The sequence below is a fragment of the Gossypium hirsutum genome, chromosome A02, assembly GCF_007990345.1.
Source record: "Gossypium hirsutum isolate 1008001.06 chromosome A02, Gossypium_hirsutum_v2.1, whole genome shotgun sequence".
NCBI lineage: Eukaryota > Viridiplantae > Streptophyta > Magnoliopsida > Malvales > Malvaceae > Gossypium > Gossypium hirsutum.
Genome location: NC_053425.1, coordinates 10,165,844 through 10,190,569, shown reverse-complemented (window position 1 = coordinate 10,190,569; position 24,726 = coordinate 10,165,844). Strand labels below are relative to the sequence as shown.

Below are 24,726 nucleotides of genomic sequence, written 5' to 3'. Positions count from 1 at the left end.
ACCGTAGCTCTTATCGTCAGTAAGTTAAGCGATTCTTTCACATCTCATTGGTCTGGATAGTAGTGCTCAAATCTGGAATACTCTTGTTAATTTGTATGACAGTAAGACTACCTCTCGGTTAATGTTTTACAAAAAGGCTTTACACTCTCAGCGCAAGGGTGATCTTTCCATGAAAGATTTCTTAATGAAAATCAAGGGTTACTGTGATAATCTTGCTAGTTGTGGAGAAGTTATTAGCGAGCATGAGCATGTTACTGCAATTCTTAATGGCCTATCGCCTGAGTATGAATCTGTTATTACGATTATCATTGCAATTCATATACCCTACAATGTGCAGGGTGTCACTACCATGCTTCTTGATGCTGAAGCACGACAACAAATTACAATAGTTGAGGCCCCTAGTTCAGCTAATATGATCTCTCATCAACACGTGGACCTTGTTGTCAATAGTGCGCCTACACCTGCTTATCGTCACCCATCAGCTGCTCGAGGTTGTGGGTGTGGTCGCTCATCTAGATCGAGTGTTCAATGTTAATTGTGTAGGAAAACAGGTCACCTTGTTGATTGATGTTACTATCGGTTTGATGCCTCCTACAAGAGTGCAGGCTATAGACCCCTTTCTTCCTCCCAAGCAAATGTCTGCATGTTTGGTACTGGATCTACTATCGCACCATAGGTGCCATCATCTATGCCCATGACGCCTCTTGCTGTTCCAAGTTCACAACCGAGTTGGTTTTTTCCACCTGCCCCAATTCCTACCTAGACTAATCCGTTTACTATTAGTTCTCCGCAACATGTCAGTGCACCCACTTCAGCAGCCCTACGCCCTCAAGCCTATCTTGTGACCCCTGAAATAGTTGGTGGCAATGCTTGGTATCCTGACTCTGGCACAACATATCATCTCACCAATTCAGTTGTTTCACTAGGTGAAAGTACTTCCTACAATGGTCTAGGTAAAGTGTATATTGGTAATGATACTATACTTCCTGTTATGTCTACTAGTAATCATCTTTGCTTACTCATTCATGACCATTATACATGAAATCCCTGTTATTTGTACTTGGTATAGCCAAAAACCTCTGACCTGTGTCCAATTTTACAAAAGATAATTAGGTGATATTTGAGTTTCTTCCTACACCGTGTCAGGTTTGTGATCTGAAAACTAGGGAGATAATTATTCGAGGATCGATGCATAATGGGTTGTACAGACTCCACTTAAATGGCTCTCTCAATACTACTTTGTCTTCTGGCTCAACCCATTGTTTTACAGCTAATACGATAGTTTCTTTAGGTATATGGCATTCTAGGTTAGGGCATCCCTGTAATGTCACACTTAAAAAGGCTCTACACCATTGTAACATACCATTTGGTACAAATAAAGAATCCCTTAATTGTGTTGCTTGCCACTTAAGAAAAGAACATAAGCTGTCATTTCATAAGTCTTTATCTAAGTATACTACACCTATTCAACTAGTGGTTATTGATGTTTGGGGACCAGCTCTAGTCTCTTCCAATGGTTTTCGTTATTATGTTGCTTTCACAGATACATATACAAGATACACTTAGGTTTATTTCTTGTAGAGAAAGTTAGAGGTGCTCACTATCTTCCCACAGTTTCATAGGCAAGCTGAAAGGGCTCTTAGCTGTAAACTTAAAGCTTTACAAACAGATAGGGGATGAGAATTTCAAGCGTTAAAGTTGTACTTATCTCAACAAGGGATTATGCATCGTTTTATGTGTCCATATACTTCTAAACAAAATTTTTTAGTTGAACGCAAACATAGACAGATAGTTGAAGCTGGTCTTTCCATGCTAGCTCATGCTTATATGCCCTTAACCTACTGGAATGATGCATTCAGTAGTGCAGTATACTTGATAAATAGGTTGCATTCTTTTCTCTTAGGCAACATCTCACCATATGAAAAGCTCTTTCATATTCAACCAAGTTATTCATTTCTTTGAGTTTTTAGCTACTTGTACTTTCCCAATCTTAGACCCTACAACACCCATAAGCTACAGTTTCGATCCACCCTATGCATATTTTTAGGTACAGCCCTTACACAAAGGGTATCATTGTCGGGATAATGATGGTAGAGTATATATTTCTCGTCATGTCACATTTCATGAAATTGTGTTTCTATTTCAAACCAACTGTTCAAAATCTGTTCCCTCCATGCCTTCTCCATAGTCTAGTTCTAAGCTGCTCGTGTTTTCCCTAAGCCATATGCCACATGCTAATCCAACATTTGTTGTTTCAACCACTCATCCAGTCAACTCATTGAATGATGTCCCTCTATCCAACTCACCTAGTTCAGTACATTCTTTCTGTGATAACTCTACATCTAGACTATATCTAGAATGTCTAGAACTGATATGTCAGACCAGCCACATCCTCAACCTCCTGTTCCACTTAACTCTCACGCTATGGTTACACGTAGAAAAGTTGGCATTTTTAAACCCAAGGCATACCTAAGCAAATCAACATGTTTCTCTAATGATACTCCTGCTGACATACATGAAGTAATGAGTGTTGGAAAGTAGCGGAACATAGTGAGTTTCAGGCCCTTCTTCACAATAACACATGGGGTATTTGTTCACTTCCTGTTAATCAAAGGGCGATCGGCTGCAAGTAGTTGTTTAAGGTGAAAAAGAAGGCCGATGGGATTATGGAAAGGTATAAAGCACGATTGGTGGCTAAAGGGTTTTCTCAGTATGTTGGACTTGATTTTCGAGACACCTTCAGTCTAGTAGTTAGAGTAACAACCATTTGAACTGTGCTTGCTATTGCAGTCATGAAAAGGTGGTCATTAAGGCAAATTGATGTCAATAATACTAATGCGTTGTTGAGAGCACCAAAAATATCTTATTCCTATAAAATAACGAAGAGAATAGTATAGGAGAAGTAGGGTCAAATCTTCAGGGATTGGATTTGCACAAGTTCCTATTCCTCAAGATCCCGGGCAGAGTCATGCTAAAAAAAAGGCGTACCTGGGAAAAAATAAAAAAAACAGAATTAAAAGTTTTATTGAATTGAAATTGCGTAAATTGAAATTAAAATTGTAAAGATAAATAAAGTTGAGAAAAGAGAGTTTTTGATGGAGAGATTTCAGCCTCTGGTTATCTCGATCGTCTTTGGGTTCGGTCCTAGGCTTTTAGGTGATCCTTCTCGAACAGAATAAGCCAGTTATAGTGGAAGAGTACGCCTACGACCAATAGCTCCACTTAGATTTTAGACTTACGATTTAAAGGAACTTGACTTTAGCCAACCGTTGCTTTTGTGGGACCGTCTTACACTAGACCATCGCTTCTCATTGGCGATTGCCACGCCATTTTGTCTCTTGGGCTCGATAACCACTGACGCAGTAAGCTAACGAACCGACTATGCAACCTTCACAAAACATACAAAGCGGTTGTCTTTACACAAGATGAAAAGATCACTTTTGAAGGGACATGGACGGAAGCGTAAGTCTCGTAGTACGAAAAAACGATGAATACTCGTTGAGAAGGCTAAGCGTGGATTCTAAGCCTCATTAACCTTTTTTGGGGAATCTCGACAACCTTTAGCTAGATGAATTTAGTACCTCATGCGTTTTGGGAAAAAGGAAATAAACTTAATAAAAATGGAATTTTATTGAATAAATGAAAGAAAAAAAGGCTAAACTTTTTGGGAGACGGAGCTTTACAGAAAAATATGAGTGCAATTTGTGTCACTCCATCCTCTATTTATAGTACTCAGAAAACCTAGTATATTCCTATCTAAATTCTAAAAGATAAATAAAGATAAATAGAGATAAATAGAAATAAAAGCTAAAATTAAATCTAAATAATAATATTAACAATTACCCTAATATAATTAAAATTTAAATAGAATCTTGTGTTTATAAAATCTCTTCTTTGCATTTTTGCCCTCAAGTCTTCCACACTTTGCATTTTCGACACCACTTCTTTCCTACTTCACATGCTGGCCCATTTAATCTTTAAATTCACGCTTTTTGCCCTCAAATTTCGTTTTGCCTTCAATTTAGTCCCTACAAGATAAAAAACCATAAATAGCTCAAATTAGTAGGATATACTCAAAATAAATATATAATTAATAAATAAAAATATGCCATTCCAGAGTATTATCAAATTCCCCCTACTTAGCCCATGCTTGCCCTCAAGTATGGTTCCTATCCACTATGAAATTTAGATTTTTGCCATGAAAGAAATATCACTCCAAAGTTTTATAAAAAGTAGGCGTAATGTATATGATAAATGAAGAGAACTTTTAGCTTGCTTTAAGTAAAAATAAAAAAGTATTCCAATTAATTCGACCTGGATTATTTCATAAAAATTAGGTAATTTACTAAACTTACCAAGACACCCTATTTGTTTCCACTCTTAGTCCCCAAATGTAATTTTATTATTAATACATCTTTTTTTTCTTTTTCTCTTTTTTTTTTACTTAAGAATATATTGAACCTTTTCACACAAAGAGAGATAACAGCCAAATACCCTACCCTGGTTACTTAGCCCAATATACTCCTAATTTATTATATTTATATATATTATTTTTTTCTTAAGAATATATTGAACCTTTTGACGCGAAGAGAGATGACAGCCAAGCACTCCACCCCGGTTACTCAGGCCAACACATTCCTAAAAAAAATTTGTTTAATTCCGGTTAGCGATTTTTTACCTAACACGTCACACAATCTTTTGACGCAAAGTAGGATGACAACGCAGACACCCTACCCCGATTACTTAGCTAGTCACGTCTTTAAGCTGCACTCATAACCACAGAGACATCAAAATTTATTATTATCATTAAACGAAATTTTAATTTTAGGGTACTAGGAAAAACAATCAAGTGTCAGAAATAAGTTTCAGCAACCTCCTAATAGTCATGAACATAATTTTAGCATGCAATTGTATTAAGTGTCCTCTTTGCATTTAGACTTAATTGATTTTAATATAAGCAATATAGAGTTAACTCTATTAATTATAATTATTTTAGCCTAATAGAAATAAAACAGTGGAGACGAAATCGAACTAGCAAAATCATAGCTAACTCAGTAGACAAGAATCATGTTCGCAGGTCAAATAGTGGGCAATTCCTAGTTAAAATCTTGGGCATGAAAAGAGGTAGAATATTCTAAAAAAAAATAAATGTGGGCAAAAACGTGCATAAGGCAGCATCAACAATAAAACAACAGTAAAAGCATCAGATAAAATGACAAAAATAATGAGGAATGCCTCCCCCTACTTAAAACACATTTTCCTCAATGTGAAAAACAATATTAATAAATATGATAAAAAGAAAGGGTTTAGAACACTCCCCATGTCGTATTTGTTACTGTTTTCGCCCGTTTCCAAATTTAATTTTTTTCGATTCCTCGATTCTCCTAGATATAAGAAGAGAGATACAATTTATTAGCATGCCAGAAAATAAAGAAAATATAAAATATAAATATAAATCAAAAAATTAGATTGCCTCACAACAAGCATTTGTTTAACGTCGTTAGCTTGACGCCCTAACTAGTATTGGGGCTGCTTCAACTGAATTATTTCATTTATATAGGCTTGGAAATATTCTTTTTTTACCACATCTACCATATTTGGGTTTAATTGTCCTTGCACCATTTGATTTGGTTTCATTTTTTCCTCTAAGAACATCTTATGTGTGTATGTCAAGGGGTTGATCCCTTTCAAGTAAGCAATGGTCTCGTCATTCTCCAAAAATTTGCATTTGAGATGCTCAGGAAGTATTTTTAATTCCATATCTGGTGTCTGCAAAACAAATGGTAGATGTTTAGTATTCATAAGAGTTGATAATTCATTAATAGATTCGCAAATAGATCCCGAATCAAAATTATCATCAAACATTGTTTCAAGTTTATCTCCATAAGATGACTCAAGTTTCTTCTACTAATGAGTAAATTATGTCGACACAATTTACGTTCAAGATTGCACTTGGGTGACTAATAGCGTCGTAAACATTAAACTTCACAATCTCCCTGTCAAATTCTATCATGAGAGTTCCGCTACGCACGTCAATCTTAGTATTTGCAGTAATAAGGAAAGGTCTCCCCAACAAGATGTCTGAAGACCTAAGATCATTATCCTCTTCTGTTTTTATCATATAAAAATCTATAGGAAAGTTAAGTCCGTTGACTTTCACTAATACGTCCTTAAAGAGTCCTTCGAGATGCACAATAGACTTGTCTGGTAATTGAATGACAACACATGTTTTCGTTAAAAAACTCGCGTTAAGAGATTCATCATTTATAGAGGCCCCTAAATCACACATTTTTTTTTAATTCCTAAATGACCTATTTTGTATGGTTTGCAAACATGCCCCAGTCTTTACATTTTGCTAGCATCTTCCACTGTAACACCGCAGATACATTTTCACCAACACTTATTCTTTTATTTCCAATCAATTTTTGCTTGTTGGTGCAAACCTTTTTAAGGAACTTGGCATATCGCAGAATTTGTTTGATGGCATCTAACAATGGTATGTTGATCTCAATATTTTTGAATGTTTCAAGGATATCTTTTTCCTCCTTACCTCTCTGATGTTGGTTCAATTGTCTTGGAAATAGACGTTGAATTATGGGCAGTGAAGGTTTCCTTCAGACCTGTTCATCGTTCTTCTATATTTTCTATGCAGAATCTTGATTAAGATTCCTACCAGGATTTGGTTCCAGTTCTTTTCCACTTCGCAACGTCACTGCATTTACGTGTTGTCTTGGGTTAGGTTTAATTTATGACGATAGCTTTCCTTGTGAGTTCATTTTCTCAATTGATGTGGTCAATTTTCTTATAAATGCCTCGGTTTTCTGTTGAAAATCAAGCATATTAGCTGCTAATTTATTGACTATGATTTCTAGAGAGGTACCTGAATCTCACGACTATTGTGGAAACCGATTTTGGTATGGCTGGCTATACTGTAGGTTTGCCCTATAACTCAAGTTAGGATGGTCTTTCCATCCTAGGTTATATGTATTTGCATATGAGTCATATCACCTTTGGGACAGTCTAGGAAAGTTTCCCACAGTATCTAAATAGGCCATAGTATCGTTACACAAACTAGGGCATGCATCAGTTATATGTTTAGGTGTTGCATAAATTCCGCACAGTTGGGTTGGTCCTATTTTTACTGCAAAAAGAGAATTCATGATATTAGTAAGTTGATCAACTTTATCTTCTAAAGTTAAAATACTTAGTTGGTGAACCCTTCTAGTGGGTTCAAGATTGGCTTGAAATTGTTGAGATTTGTAGCCATCGTGGATATCAAGTCCTTTGCTTGTTGGGGAGTCATGTTGACCAATGCTCTTCCACTAGCGGCATCTACCATATTCTTCTCTATGAGCTTTAAGCCTTCATAAAAGTATTGGAATAGAGACTGTTCTGTTATACCAGTTGTGATCAACTTGTACACAACTTCTTAAATCACTCCCAATAGTCATAAAAAAACTCCACATCTTTTTGCCTTATCCCAACGATTTCCCTTCTTAACTCAGCTGCACGCGGTGCTGGAAAAAAACCTGTTAAGAAAAAAAAGGGGAAAGATCAGTCCAAGTTGTAATAGATCCAAGAGATAGGTAAAACAACCATTCCCTAGCAGAATCTGCTAGAGAGAAAGGGAAAATACCCAATTTGATTTGATCCTCAGTTACGCCCTAAGGTTTCATACTAAGGCAAACCATATGAAACTCTTTTAGATGTTTATGTGGATTTTCGTTTTGCAACCCATGAAAAGTTTGTAGTAACTGGATTAATCCTGACTTTAGTTTAAAATCAGTATCCATAATAGGATACGCAATGCATAATAGTTGTTGTTCTCCAAGAGCTTTAGCTATTTGCCGAATTGTTTGAGCCATAGGTTAATGTGCTAGATTTGGGTTTTCGTTAACCCTAGTGTTAAGCACTTCTTCTGGTGGACCGACTTGTATTATTTCATTTTATAGTGTTTGAGTAAGGTTTTCATTAACCCCAGACTCAACCTCGTCGTCTGTTTCTACTTTCAACGGTGGGTTACTGAGTCCTTACCACCCCTGATTGCTTTTTCCGTAGCTTTGTTTCTTTGCGATTAGCTTTCGCAGTCTTCTTTATTTCTGAATCAAATGCAAGAATACCTGGTGTAGATCTGGTCATAAGAAACAAAAGAAAACAAGATTAGTACGTTACCAGAACCGTGCAACGACGCCAAAGTTTGATGCATCGTTGAGAGCACCAAAAATATCCTATCCTTATAAAATAACAACAATAATAGTATAAGGGAAGTAAGGTCAAATTCTCAGGGACTGAATTTGCACAAGTTCCTATTCCTCGAGATCCTAGGCAGAGTCGTACCCAAGAAAACTGGTATACTTGGGAAAAAATAAAAAAAAATAGAATTAAAACTTTTTTTGAATTGAAATTGCGTAAATTGAAATTAAAATTGTAAAGATAAACAGAGTTGAGAAAAGAGAGTTTTTGATGGAGAGATTTCAGCCTCCGGTTATGTCGATCCTCCTTGGGTTCAATCCTAGGCTTTAAGGTGATCCTTCTTGAACAGAGTAAGCTAGTTACAGTGGAAGAGGACGCCTATGACCACCAGTTCCACTTAGATTTTAGACTTACTATTTAGAGGAACCTGACTCTAGCCAACCGTCGCTTTTGTCGGACTGTCTTACACTAGATCATCACTTCTCATTGGAGAATGTCACGCCATTTTGTCTATTGGGCTCGACAACCACTAACGCAGTAAGCTAATGAACCAACTGTGTAACCATCCCAAAACATACAAAGCGGACGTCTTTGTTCAAGATGAAAAGATCACTTTTGAAGGGACATGGACAGAAGCATTAGTCCCGTAGTGCGAAGAAACGATGAATACTCGTTAAGAAGGCTAAGTGCGAATTCTAAGCCTTATGAACCCTTTTTGGGAATTTCGACAACCTTTGGCTAGATGAATTTAGTAGCTCATACTTTTTGGGAAAAAGAAATAAACTTAATAAAAATGAAATTTTATTGAATAAATGAAAGAAACAAAGGCTAAGCTTTTTGGGAGAGGGAGCTTTACAGAAAAAGATGAGTGCAATTTGTGTCATTCCATGCCCTATTTATAGTACTTAGAAAACCTAGTATATTCCTATCTAAATTTTAAAAGATAAATAGAGATAAAAGCTAAAATTAAATTTAAATAATCTTAACAATTATCCTAATATAATTAAAATTTAAATAGAGTCTTGTGTTTATAAAATCTCTTCTTTGCATTTTGCCCCTAAGTCTTCCACACTTTGTATTTTCTACACCACCTCTTTCCTACTTCGCATGCTAGCCCATTTTATCTTTAAATTCACGTTTTTTCCCTCAAATTTCCTTGTGCCTTCAACTTAGTCCCTACAAGATAAAAAAACATAAATAGCTCAAATTAGTAGGATCATACTCAAAATAAATATGTAATTAATACATAAAATATGTCATTCCAGAGTATTATCAAATGCATTTCTCAATGGGAATTTGACTGAGGAGATATACATGGATTAATCGTCTGGATTTGAAATGTCAGGTAATAATGGATAGAAGCTTGTTTGCAGATTGAACAATGCTTTGTATAGTCTACGACAAGGTCTTCGTGCATGGTTCCACACTCTCAAATAGTATCTAATTGATCAACTTGGGTTTCATGCTTCGAATGTAACACTCCACACCCAAGCCCTACGCTGGGATGAGATACGAGGCGTTACCACAATTAATCACATGTGTACAATCATTTCGATGTCATTAAGACTCGGTCAAATTAAAAACTTTTCTAAATTTAATAACTTTGTCTAGACTCCTTAATATGGACCTACGAGGCCCCAAACATCCATTGGAAACCCTTCGGGATCAACACGGGTCCTCTAACTAACTTTAGAAAGATAATGCTTAAAACAGGGCACACGCTCGTGTGGAAGGGTAACACGCCCGTGTGGTCATTATAACATGGTCGTGCTGACAGCCCATGTGACCCACACGGTTTAAGCATCTAGAGACACGCCCGTGTCCCATACCCTTGTGAATTAAATTCTAAATTTGAACCTACAAGGGTTTTCACACAGCCTGACACATGCCCGTTTCTATGGCCCGTGTCCCTTACACGGCCATGTCATGCCCGTGTCCTAGCCCTTGTATAAAAACCTTGACATTCTGTTTCTAATGTCAGCATCTAATAAGAGGCACACATCTGTGGCTAGAGGCCGTGTCCTCTACACGGCTGAGACACACGGCCGTGTGTCTACCATGTATGTTTACTACCATGCATTTTGACTTGCAAATTTTACGTGTAGGGGACAGATGGCTGAACAACACGCCCATGGGGTTGGTCGTGTGTTACACGCGGCCTAGGCACATGCCCGTGTGCCTACCCGTATGGACAATATAGGGCTATCTACCAAGCCTTTGCCACCCTGAACCACAATCTAACATCAACCAACATATCAAAGTTTAACTTAATATGATTTCTCAACCAAACAATCAAAGTTAATATCTATATACATTACATATATTTAAACATGCCGACAATTTCACATTCATGAAAGACTAGCTTGCATTCACATAATAACTTTCAATATTGCCATTTTCCATGGCCTTATACAAAATGAATCAAATACTAAAGTAAGCCAACACATTTGGCCAATTAACAATGACACAAAACTCAAAAGTCAGGGTCTTATACATGCCATAATCAAAATAAAAGATCTAACTATACCAAGTGCTTCAGATGATAGTGTGATCGATGCCTCCAACATCCAATGATCCTCGAACTAATTAGGCAGCACTATAAGAAAATGGAAAGAAGAGGGAGTAAGCATAAAGCTTAGTGAGTTGCATGCAAATAAATATAACAACAACTTTACCATTCATCATCATGCTCATAGTACTAAAGTAGGCATAAGCACAACTTACTCATCACTATCCAATACAAATCACATAGCATATATTGAGCTCACATATCATACATTTCAAATAGGTACTTGTACCACTCACAACATGGTTATATTTTTCTCGTTTAACTTAAACTGTAACTCTCACCGTTGAAACATTTGGAATGCTATTGGATATTCACTAAGCCTCAAACAGAGGGTATGTTGTCGATGCCATGTCCCAGGCATGGTCTTACACTGACTATCAAAATCGAGGCCGACGCCATGTCCCAGGCATGGTCTTACACTAGCTCTCACATATCCGTGTCGATGCCATGTCCAAGACATGGTCTTACACTAACACCTCTATACGTGCCGATGCCATGTCCCAGACATGGCCTTACACTAACACATCTCGTAGCCGATGTATGTCCCTGACATGTCTTACACTGGCTTACATCTGAAGGCTGATGCATGTCCTAGACATGTCTTACACTAGCTCTCGTCTCAATACTGATGCCATGTCCCAGACATGGTCTTACACTGGCATACAAATAACCCGAATGTCCTGGCATGAATATCCGATTTATTTCCTAAGGTTCAAACGGGAGTTCTACTATTTCAATATTCATCATACATAATCATTTCCACAAACAAGCAATTTATGCTATATCAATTCAAACATATATAATAACAATGTAGTTGTATTATTTACATACAACTTACCTTGGATTACAAAATATAGACGACTAGTTCGGCTTAGTCCACTTGTTTTGCTTTTCCCCGGTCTAGGCTCGGATTTTGTAATTCTTGATCTATAATGATAAAAATTTACAAATTTAATCATTTTATTGATCTAGGTACTCCAGAATTCATAATTGGGCAAAATAACCATTTTGCCCTTAGACTTTCACAAAATGACCATTTTACTCTACAATTTTTATAATGATATAAATTCACAAATTTAATCATTTTATTGATCTAGGTACTCCATAATTCATAATTGGGCAAAATAACCATTTTGCCCTTAGACTTTCACGAAATGACCATTTTACCCTTAGACCTGAAAATCAAATTTTTATCACATTTTCTCATTAATCAAGCCTAGCTGAATACTTTTTGTACTAGGAGCAACCCACAATTCTCATTATTCACACATTTATCAACTATTTTACAACTTATGCAAAATAGTCTTTAGTTAGGGTTTCCATGAAAACTACTTCACAAAAGTTGTTTATTTCACAACCATGATTCATTTTCTTCCAAAAAATTTCAGAAAACAACATGAACACATGGTAAAAACCCTATACTTTCAACCATTTTGCAAAATAGTCCCCTTATTTGAAAGGTCGTGCTTCAAAGGTTCTAAAAGTACAAAAATCATCAAGAAAAACTATCAAGATCACTTACTTGTAGAGAGAGTAAGTGAATGAAATTTCAATCTTCAAAAACCCCTCTAATTACTGCTATTTTTGGTGGAAAATGAAGAAGAAAGATGACCCTTTTGATTTTATTTTAATATTCAATTTGCTAATGTCATTAATTACCAACCCTAGTCATCTTTTGACTTTTTTGACTCCTCGTGTCTCTATGGCCGGATAGCTTGTCTTTTAAGGGTCTAATTGCCCTTTAAAGATCCCCAGTTTAGGTTCTCTAGCTATTTGACACCCTTAGCTATCCAAATAGGACTTTTGCAGTTTATGCAATTTAGTCTTTTTTTTTACAATTAAGCATGAAATTGCTAAAATTTATTCGTCAGAATTTTCATACTATCATATAATCATGCCAAAACACATAAAATAATATTAAAAATAATTTCTCCAACCTCATATTAGTGGTCTCGAGACCATTGTTTCGGCTGGGCCCAAAATCAGGCCGTTATATCGAAAGCTGATCCATCACTATTCATTTGAGCATCTTCAGGAAATTCATTGCTATTTATAGCTTATGTAGATGACATAGTTATAACAGGTAGTTCAAATGATGATATAGACAACGTGGTGCATCAACTTCTCAATAAGTTTGCTCTTAAAGACATGGGAATACTTAATTTTTTCTTAGGTGTTGAAGTTCAACACACACCTCGGGGATTGTTACTTACTCAGAAAAAGTACATCTCGAGATACTTCACATGGTGAGCACTGCTAAATTGGTTGCTTCATATGCTAGTCCACCATTTACTGATGGTCATTTGTATCGAAGCGTAGTTATAATGCTTCAGTATATGTGCATTACATGCACTGACTTGTCATTTTGTGTTATCAAACTCATTCAATACATGAATTCTCCAAGTTACACTCATTGGAAGGCAGTTAAACGAGTGTTGCGATATCTTACTAAAACTATGGATCATGGCATGTACTTCTCAAAAGGTCAGTTTGAACCAGTTTGCTGCTCTGATGTTAGCTGGGCTTCATCTATTGAAGATCGACATTCTACCATAGGATATGTTTTTTTATCTAGGACCTAACCCTATTACATGGTGTTCCAAGAAGCAAGCAGTAGTGTCCAGGTCTTCGTCTGAATTAGATTATCGTAGTTTGGCCAATTGCGTATCTGAGTTGTTGTGGGTTAAACAGTTGCTAGATGAAATTGGTATGCCAATCTGTAAGTCACTAATGGTTTGGTGCAACAACACTTCCACAATCTCAATGGTCGCAAACCCTACACATCATGCCAAGGTAAAACATGTAGAGATCAATCATCATTTTGTTCGTGAAAAAATACTTGATGGTGCACTGCAGGTTAATTTTGTTCCATTGACAAAACAAGTCGCTGATGTTCTCACAAACCCTATTAACCCAAACAGTTTGCCTCATTTCGACATGCTCTTCGAGTTCTTTCAAGTGATGCTGACCTTAATGTTCAAGGTTCAAGAAACTGAAGGAATGTTAGAGTAATTGATAAGTCAGTTAATCTGTTAGTTATTAGTTAGCTGTTAGTTAATCTGTTAGTTTGTTCTCTGTAGATAGCATGCTTTGCTATGATGTATAAAAGCACTAGCAGCCATTGTACAGAGAAATAATTTTCTCAGTATATTCTTCTTAATTCATAAAGTCTCTGTTGTTTATCTATTTCTTGCTATAGTTTAACAACATGTACCTCATTATAAGGTATAGAGACTAATTTTTAACAACAAAAATGGGTGAAATTTTTAATAGAAGTACCAATTTGCTCTTTAATTTAGCATACAAGGACTAATTTACTATTTTTTTGAATAGAGAGGTAAAATGCAATCTGAATCTTAGTACAAGGGACTTCATGGTACTTTTACTTGATATGGTTGAAAGGAACAACTACAAATCCTGAATATGAACCATAAAATGAACATGTGAATAAAAAAAACTAATAAGGAAAATATATAAAAGAAGATTGTGCTAAGATTATTGAGAAATTTTGGACATTACCAAATAGTTGACCTCAAGAGTAATTACCTTGATGATGCCCATGATGCATTATTGGAAACCTATGATCAAAACATTCAGTTCTTTCAAAAGTTGTTTGGTACAAAGGATTCAAATGTTATTGACTACACAAATTTTTATTTTAATTTTGAAGAGATTAGGTATTATAGACTAGAATAGGAAATGAATGCCACAATTTATAATTCAGAGCAATATTTTTAAGAAGAGAAATTCAGAAAAAAATGGAAGAACTTGTTATTTATTGTTGAACCAAATACGTTTTTATATCAAAACACAAGTAACAATACTGCCATATTTTCAGCAGATACTGTAGCTAACAATGACTCAACTAACGGCTAAAAAATAGAATTACTACTGACTCTAACGTAAACAATTCAAAGACTAAAAATCAGTAAAATATCTCAACAATTATTTGACTCAATAATAACTAAACAAAAACAAATCAACTGGTGTTGCAGTTCAACACTCCCTCTCAACATCAGCTTGTGTCCTTCTCACCATGCTAAGCCTATAACGAAAATTCTCAACCTTGTTACCTCTCAGGCCTTTAATGAACACATTTGCAATTTGGTCTTCTGTTTTAGCCTTCTTTAACTCAATCTCTTCTAACAGAATTTTCTCTTTAATAAAATGATAACGGATTGCCACATGCTTGGTTTTTGCATGTAAAACTGGACTGTCACATGCTTGGTTCCTGCTCTTATCATGAAAACTACCCTGTTGTTAAACATCAAGTATCATAATCTCCCGCAAAATCAACATCATAGTAGCCAATCAACGTTCACTCTTCACCTTTTCTGTACAAGATACCATATTCAAGTGTACCTTTCACATATCTCAAAATTCGTTGAACTCTTTCTAGATGTGACTTCTTTGGACTTTGCATGTAACGACTCATCACACCTATTGCATATGAGATATCAGGCCTAGTTAGAGTTAGATAGATTAGACTACCTACCAATTTTTGATACATAGTCACTTTTTCTAAATATTTCCCTTCAAGAGAACAAATATTGGCGTTTGGCTCCACTGAAGTTGCGATAGGTTTGCACTCAAACATTTCAAATTTTTCCAGTAAACCATTGGAATATTTTTTTTTATGGAGAAGAATTCCTTCCGCTATGTGATCAATCTATAGACTGAGAAAATGTTTCAAGTGTCCCAATTCTTTCATTTGAAAATGAATAGAAAAATTCTCTTTTGTTTGAAGAATTTCTTCTTTGCAATCTCTTGTTATTATTAAATCATCCACGCACACTAGGACAATAACCAGCCGTCTTTCTTTGTTTTTAACAAACAAACTAGAATCTGCGGATGTCACTAAGAATCCATCATGAGTAAGAAATTCTAAAATTTTACCATACTAAAGCCTAGGCACTTGCTTTAACTCATAGAATGCTTTTCGAAGCTTGTACATTGAAACCCAATTGGCTTATTCATATAAATTTCACGATCTAACTCCTTATGTAAAAATGCATTCTTCATGTCCATTTGCCACAACTGCTAATTTTTGTTATCTGCTAGTGCAAGTAAGACTTGAACCGTAGTAATCTTAGTAATAGAACTAAACGTTTCATCATAGTCTTGTCCATATTGCTAAGAAAATCCACGAGCTACCAATCGAGCCTTGTGTCTTTCAATTGATCCATCGATGTGACATTTATTTTGTAAATCCACTTGCAGGAAATTGGTTCGACATCTTTTTTCTTTGGCACAATCTTCAAAGTCTAGTTGTGTTTAAGTGCAACAATTTCATCCTTCGTAGCCTTGGTCTAATTTGCATTTTGAGTTGCTTCTTTAAACATATTTGGCTCCATTATATCAGCTTCTGCTACTATGGCGGCATTACTGTATCTGGGATTTTCCCTTTTTATTCCTATTGATCTTCTCAATGGAGCTAGTGTTCTCACTTCACCATGTTCAACTCCTTTTTGTAGTTGTCGATACACATCAGTTTGCCATGGATTCTGCACTATTTCACTTTTATGATCACAAGCATCATTTCCATTTTCCATCTCGTCAAAACTTTATAGAATATGGGAAGGTTGTGCATCACCAAAAATTTCTGAATTCAGTAGTTCATCCTTTTCTGAAGTCTACTAAGAAGAAGTTTCATCGAACACTAAATCTTGAGATGTGTAGCATTTGCCACTTACAAGATCACAACATCTCTAACCTTTTCTTTGGCTGTCCTATCCTATAAAAATACATTTTATAGCTTTCTTGTCCATTTTATTAAGCAAATGGTCAGGTATGAGCACATAGCATACACATCCAAAAACTCGAAAATAACTAACCAAAGGTTTTTTCTATTCCATAATTTTTCAAAATGTGATAAAAAAACATGACCTTTTTTGAGGGAGACGATTTGATAACAAATGTAGCTATCCTCATTTCTTCTTCCCAATATCTGCCATGTACACTATTTGTGTAAAGCATACTCCGACAAATTTCAGCCAAGTGTTTTTTTTTTGCTCTCAGCCATGCCGTTTTGTTGTGGTGTATTGGCACATATTAGATGATGATGTATTCGACAATCTCGAAGATACTGAGAAAATTCATTTGAGCTATATTCTCCACCATTATCCATTCGTAAACAATAGATTCTTTTTCCAACCTCTATTTCAGTTGTCTCCTTGAACTCCCTAAATTTAAAAAAATGTGTTAGATTTTTCCTTTACAAAATAAACTCACACATACCTTGAAAAATATCAATTAGGGTCACCATTTACTTCATTCCACCATTTGATGCTTTTTAAATAAATCTAAACACATCAGAATGCATCAATTCTAATAATTCTTTTTCTTGAAACTTAGAGTCTGCATATGGTAATTGATGAACTTTTTCATATTTATAGCTAGGGCATATCGAATCAGTTCTAACTTCAAGTTGTGGAAGACACCTTAACATCAATTTCTTCATCATCCTAACAAGCTTTGAATAGTTTACATGACCTAATCGCATGTGCCACAAATCCCTGTCTCGTTCTTCTTCGACTTATCTACATATGCAGCCTCCGTTGACACCACATAAATCGATTTTGATCTCTTCCCCTCTATTATTGGTATTTTGAAATCTTAAGATCTCGGTATACCTTTATATCTTGTAGGCCAAATAAGACAAAATGACCAATAGATGTTAATTGTGCTACCGAAAGCAAATTCTTCTTTATACTTGAGACATGGTAGACATTTTAAAGTGATACATCATTATCCTTATGCTTCAGAGAAATTATAGTGTTACCAATGTGGGCTATTGGTAGCTTTGATTCTCTTGCTATCACCACCACACGACTTCCCTTGTACTTCGATAAATTTTGCAGCTTTTCTTTATCAACCGTCATATAATTTGAGTAGCTTGAGTCAATGATCTAGTCCTCCTTGTAATTAATTTGTTTTGTTGTCTTAGTTAGAGCTGACTCTTTTTCTTCCATCATAACAAGAGCCTCGACATCCCGTTCTTCTTCGCTTTTGGACATAGTAGCATTGCTCTCAACAGTTTTTTCTTTGACAAGTAATCATTTTCCATGTGACCTTTCCTTCTGCAATTGTAACACTTTCCTTCAAATTTCTTGGTGTTACCATAATGCTTTGGTGCATTTTCACGATTACCCTTTTCCTCTTGATTTCTTTTTGACCCCCAGCAGCATGTTGCTTGAAATTTTTTTTACTCCTACCAACATAAAGAACTTCTTCTTCACTTTTCGATGAAATTCCTGCCATTTGCTTAGCCAATGCTTCTTAACCAACTAATAGATTCTCGAACTCAACAAATACTAGTTGATTCTGCCATCCCTATACTGTTGTGACAAAGCCTTGATATCTTAGTCTCAAACTATGAATAATTACCCTCTTCATTCTGGTTTCACTAATTGGAACTTGTGGATCCAACTCAAAAATCTCTCAACATAAAGATTTCACCTTTTGAAAATATTGAGCAGTCGTCATTCTACACTGCATTATTGACATTAATTCACTCTCTAAAATTTGAAGTCTTGTCTCATTTTTCTTTGAATACAGATCAACAAATGTATCCCAAGCTTCTTTTGGGGTCTTTGCATTCTGAATGTATTCCAATAGATCTTCTTCTAATGTTGTCTTCAAGGCAAACATGGTTTTACCTGTCTTAATATTTCATTTCCTTAGAACACCATTTTCGTCCTCTTCTGGTTGTGTACTTTCATTCCCGTTAACTACCTCCTATAGATTTTGGCCTTGCAGATACGACATCATGCATTTAGACCATGAACAGATACGACATCATGCATTTAGACCATGAATTATAATTTTGATTGCTTAGTTTTTTTATTCCACTGATGACTTGTAGTTCAACTATTTTACCAATAACAATGACAACTCTTAGAAAATTAATATGCATGTCTTTTAATCAAACTAGCTCTGATACCAAAATGTAGACTAGAACAATAAATGAATGCCATAATTCATATTTCATAGCAATATTTTTAAGAAAAAAATACAGAAAAAATGGAAGAACTTGTTGTTTATTGCTGAACCAAATACGTTATTATATCAAAACACATGTAACAATGCTGCCATATTTTCAGCATATATTGTAGCTAACAATGACTCAACTAAGTGCTAAAAAATAGGATTAACATTGACTCTAACGTTAACAATTCAAAGACTAAAAATAAAAAAAATATCTTAACAATTATTTGACTCAATAACAACTAAATAAAAACAAATCAGCTGGTGTTGTAGTTCAACAGGTATTACTCTATTTTAGTTCTTTAATTATTGCCGTGGTACCAAATGCTTCAAACCTTGGTGGTATGTATGGTTTTCAGATCCATTTGCTCTACCATCTGCAAGTGCATTACAAAAATTTATAGTTGACAAGATGTTTGCCAAATATCATATATTTGTCAACTAATTACCAAAGTGTATTTGTTGCTAGTATGAACATGTGATTGGGGATTTGTTTGCTTTGGCATTTGCCATAATTGATACGTTCTGCTTCTTGAAAGAAAGAACTTTATTGGGAACAAAGAGGAAGCGAAACATGGCAGTTAACATGATGTGAGGTATTGAGAACCACTAAGAGAAAAAAAAAGAGTACATGAAAGATGAGAAGTGGAAGGTTGCTAAGGCCAATTATAGATACTTATAAGTGAATGTGACAGTCTTAAATTTTTCCATGTGATCTTTATCTTGTTATGGTTGATCACTTAAGGAACAAATAGTTTTTTAGATAAGTATTAATATGATTGGAAATAATCAAACCAGTTCATTTAAAAAAAACCCCGCCCCTAAAAAAAAAAGTCTGCCTTGTAGCACGAATCAGGGTTTTCTTTGGTCTGCTTTCTAGCACGAATAGTATTCTTTAGGGTTTGGATCTTGTTGTTGCCTTGAGGTACGACATGGCTAATATTGATCTGGTGGATACAAATCTTGCTAATCTCAATATTATAGATGAAGAGGAAGATCCCCTACTGGTTTTGGGAGAAGATACTGCCGTGGAACAGTTGTATAAACTGTGCATGGTAGGGAGAGTTCTTACTGATAGTATTGTGAATTTTCCTGCATTAAAAAATACTTTGGCCGATTTATGGCACCCATTGAGAGGGGTGACCATTACTGAGATGGAGGATAAGAGGATTTTATTCAAACTTTATAGTGAAATTGATTTGAATCGAGTCTTGCATGGTCTACCATGGTTTTTTAATCGTCATCTTATTATCTTTCACAAATTGGTAGAGGGTGAAGACCCTAATTCAGTTCCCCTTTGGCATACAGTCTTTTGGGTTCAGGTACATAATTTACCTATTGGTTACACATCAGAGGAAACAGCACGTCAAATTGGAGATTTTTTTGGTAAATTTGAGGAATACGATTCATCATTGGTGACAAGAGGGGTTAGTAAATTCATGAGAGTTAGGGTTATAATTGATGTTCGTTTACCACTTAAAAGGAAGAAACGAATAGGCATTGGGCAGAACAGATTCATTTATGTTTTATTCCAGTATGAAAGGTTGTCACTTTTTTGTTTTATTTGTGGCCGACTTGGTCATGGTGAAAATTATTGCGAGGTCAGATTAAGAATTGGGAATCAGCATATAGAATTTGGATGGGATTTGACATTACGTGCTGCGCCAAGACGAGGAGGACAAGTAGTGAGTAAGTGGATTAGAGAGGAGTCAGATACAGATAAATGGCAGGACATGGAAATAGATGGGGAAAGAAGCGTAAGAAAAGCTGGAGGGGAGGCTACAAATAATAATGAGGAGAAAGAAGAAGTGGGCCCCTGAGGACGTTCCACACGACAGCTTAGGAAAAATCTAAACACAAGGAGCCAAGTTATTTCGAACCAGTTGGAGGTAATGACGGTAGAAGAGGATTCGGAAGACATGTTAATGGAAATCATGGATGGTAAAAAACGACAAAGGATTAATGCAAAAATGGGAATCTCGGGGGATTTTAGGGAACTATCAATGGAGGGTTTGGAGAATGATATATCGGCGGCCACTCATAAAGTGGCTGATCGGACACAATGAAAATCCTTAGTTGGAATGTTCGTGGATTGGGGCAACCACGGACAGTTCGACGTCTCAAAAATAAATTGAGACATATTCGACCCCAAATTTTTTTTCTTATGGAAACAAAGATTTCGAGCAAACGAATGGAGGCAATAAGAAGGCAATGTAGCTTTTTGAATGGAATTGACATAGATGCAGTTGGCACGAGAGGAGGATTGTCATTAGGATGGAAAGAGGGTTTGAATTTAACTTTGAAAAGTTTTTCAAAATCTCACATTGATGTGGAGGTGGCGAATGAAGATGAGTTAAATACATGGAGGTTTACAGGATTTTATGGAGCGCCAGTGGAGCAGGAAAGAAGAGAATCATGAGACTTACTAAGATTGTTGAAACGCGAAAATAACAAGCCCTGGCTGGTTACCGGAGATTTTAACGAAATTATTTTTTCTTTTGAAAAGAAAGGGGAAAGAATTCGGGAGGAAAGCCAGATGGCTGCATTCATGGAGGCAATTGAATACTGCGAGCTATACGATTTGGGGTTTTCGGGACAGTGGTACACTTGGGAAAGAGGTCGTCTGGTTGACAACAATATTAGGGAGAGACTTGATAAGAGGGTAGCTAACTCAAAATGGTGGGATCTTTTCCCAGGGTATAAAGTCTGGTGGAAACTAATAAGGAGGAGAGGTTGCAAGGAAAGAGACAACAAGGTTATTTTCGGTTTAATGCAGACTGGATTCTGGAGGCAGGATTTGAGGAGCGATTAAAATGGGAGTGGAATTCAAATAATCTGGATGTGTTGAAGAAACTAAAGAACTTGGGGTTATCTTTGAGTAATTGGGCAAAACAGGAGAAAAAGCAGACCGAACGACGAACGAAAGAACTAAATGACAGGTTGAGCAAATTAGGAGCAGGTGAAATCAGTGATGAAGTGTTGAAGGAAATTACAAACATTAAATTAGAGTTGAATTTGGAAGCGGATAAGGAAGAACTATTCTGGGAACAAAGAGCAAGAGTTAATTGGCTTCGTCTGGGGGATAGAAATACGGCATTCTTTCATAAGAGTGCGACACAACGAAAAAGAAAAAAATCTAATTACCGAGTTAAAAAATGAAGCGGGGAATTTAATTACCGATATGGATGGAGTATCTAATTTGGCTACTGAGTATTTCAAAAAGCTGTTCTCATCTACAGAGGTAAGTAATTGTGATAGATTGTTCAAGTCCTTTTTGCCATGCATTACGGAGGAAGACAATAGTATGCTAATGGCAACATTTAAAGTAGAAGAAGTTGTTGAGGCGATAAAATCTATAGCACCCCTCAAGGCATCAGGGAAGGATGGGTATCCGGCAATATTCTATCAAAAGTATTGGAACATAATGTGGGAGGATGTGACTACATATTGTTTGGATGTTCTTAATGGACGAAGAAGCATAGAAGAGATAAATCAAACAAGCATTGTTCTTATTCCCAAAGAGAAATCACCAAAGTCAATGAATAAGTTCCGCCCAATTAGTCTTTGCAAGGTGATCTACAAAATTATCTCAAAGGTACTTGTTTACCGTTTTCGACAGGTGCTGGACTTATGCATTGAAGACACACAAGGGGCGTTTGTACCGGAAAGGCAAATCACAGACAACATTTTCGTGGCATACGAAATTTTGCATTCGTTCAAAAGAAAGAGAGGAACAACGAAGAAAAACTTTGCTCCAAAACTTGATATGAGTAAAGCATATGATAGAATTGAATGGGCTTTTTTAGAAAAAATGATGCGAAGTATGGGTTTTTATGAAGGCTGGATCTCGCTTATTATGAGATGTATTACTAGCGTAACATATACAGTGGTGATAAATGGTAGGGAGGGAGAAGAATTCAGACCTCAACGAGGGCTAAGACAAGGCGATCCATTAAGTCCGTATTTGTTTCTCATTTGTGCGGAAGGTTTTTTTAGATTAATTACACTAGCCAAAAGGGATGGAAGGCTGTTTGGGACAAGAGTGGGAAGAAGAAATGTATCGATGTCACATTTATTTTTTGCAGATGATAGTGTGCTGTTTGGTGAGGCTTCAAGTGAAGGGGCAATTAATATGAAAAGTGTGATTCAGGAGTATGAAAAAATCTCGGGACAGTTGGTTAACTTTGACAAATCTCTTATCTACTTCAGTGGCAACGTGGATTTGGAAACACAGGTACAGGTGGGAAGGATTTTGGGAGTGAGAGTCTTTAACAATCCAGAACGGTATTTAGGGTTGCCAACTATGGTAGGACGCAGGAAGAAACATGCTTTTGTGGCTATTAAAGAACGATGTGTCAAATTATTGAATAATTGGAGTATGCGCTTTTTATCAGCTGGGGGAAAAGAGGTATTTTTAAAATCTATTTTACAAGCGATTCCAACTTATGCAATGCAATGCTTTAAGCTACCAGATTCATTTTGTCGAGAGCTCGAGAATTTAATGTGCAAATTTTGGTGGCGGAATAGTAAAACTAATAAAGGTATCCATTGGTGTAAATGGAGTGAAATGTGCATCCCCAAAGCGAAGGGAGGTTTAGGTTTTAAAGATCTGTCAAAATTTAATTTAGCTTTGTTAGCGAAGCAGGGTTGGAAAATTATCACGAAACCAGATTGTTCGTTTGCAAGCGTTATGAAAGCTAAGTATTTCCCGAAAGGAGATTTTATGAGTGCTAGGGTAGGTTCTTACCCTTCGTATACCTGGCGTAGTATTTGGAGAGCCAGACAACTTCTCGAGGAGGGGATGGGGTGGCGAATCGGTAATAGGGAATCAGTCAATATATGGAACGATAGTTGGCTTCCAGGACTTGGCAGTGGTAGAATCAGATGTCAGAATATGGATTTACGAGTTACTCGAGTCTCGGACTTAATTGATAAGGAAAATAATACCTGAAAGCAAGACATTATTCAATCATTATTTGGAGAGGAACAGTTGAAGCGCATTCTCACAATTCCATTGGCAAATAGTAGACCACAAGATGCATTGGTATGGCGAGGGGATAATACTGGGACATATACAGCTAAGAGCGAATACAGATGGCTAATTACAGAGGGGGTACTAGAATACATAATGAACTTCCTACTAATTTTTTTACAAAATTATGTGAGCTCCATGTGCCATGCAAAATTCGTATTTTTATGTGGAGAATTGCTAACAACTATTTACCCACTTTGCATAATCTAAAATCTCGTCAATTGGCTGTCAATCCTTTATGCCCGGTATGCATATCTGAGGAGGAGTCGGTGGACCATCTTTTTAGGGAGTGTTCCTTCACACAGCAGGTTTTGCGGGGTTTGGAGATGCCATTTTCAACATGCAACAAAGAAGCCAATTGGAAAACATGGTTAGTAGCGGATTTTGAAAATAAGAGTCTGGAAGCATGCAAAATCAAATCTATCGCTTACTGGGCCATCTGGTATAATCGCAACAAGCTATATCATGAAAGAGTCAGAGAGCAGGTACATGAAGTTGTTGGATTTATCAAGGCTTACTATACAGAAATTTCTAGTATGGGGGAGATATTACAGAATACACATGACATAAAAGACTCAGTCTGGAAACCACCGGATAATGACACCATCAAAATTAATTTCGACGCCTCATTTAATCGAATCACAAGAAGCTCTATTTCAGGAATCATTGCACGTGATAAAGAGGGTTTGCCTATGGCAGCCTGTACCTTTCCATGGATAATATTTCAGATCCATTTATGGCCGAGGCAAGGGCGTGTTTACAAGCTATTGTCATGGCAGAAGAGCTGGGTTTTCAGGATGTTTGTGTTGAAGGAGATGCGCTAACTATTATACGAAAACTGAACTCTGCAGAAGAAGATCGATCGTGTATTAGCAGTTTGATTAAAGAAATCAAGGGGAAAGTTCTCAAGTTTAGGAGATTGTGTTTCAAGCACGTACCTAGGGAA

The 24,726-nt window shown here is 36.3% G+C and overlaps 2 protein-coding genes across 2 annotated transcripts; both read left to right on the top strand.

Annotated features, from left to right (window-relative positions):
* The first annotated feature begins 19,680 nt into the window (after positions 1-19,680).
* On the top strand, positions 19,681-20,568 carry LOC107952303 (uncharacterized). The gene has a single exon (XM_016887569.2). It carries the CDS (start codon positions 19,681-19,683, stop codon positions 20,566-20,568), a length of 888 nt encoding a protein of 295 aa, XP_016743058.2.
* Positions 20,569-21,284: 716 nt separating this feature from the next.
* Positions 21,285-21,907, top strand: LOC107952302 (uncharacterized). Its single transcript, XM_016887567.2, has 2 exons — positions 21,285-21,480; positions 21,525-21,907. Exons 1-2 carry the CDS (start codon positions 21,285-21,287, stop codon positions 21,905-21,907), a joined length of 579 nt encoding a protein of 192 aa, XP_016743056.2.
* The last annotated feature ends 2,819 nt before the right edge of the window (positions 21,908-24,726 follow it).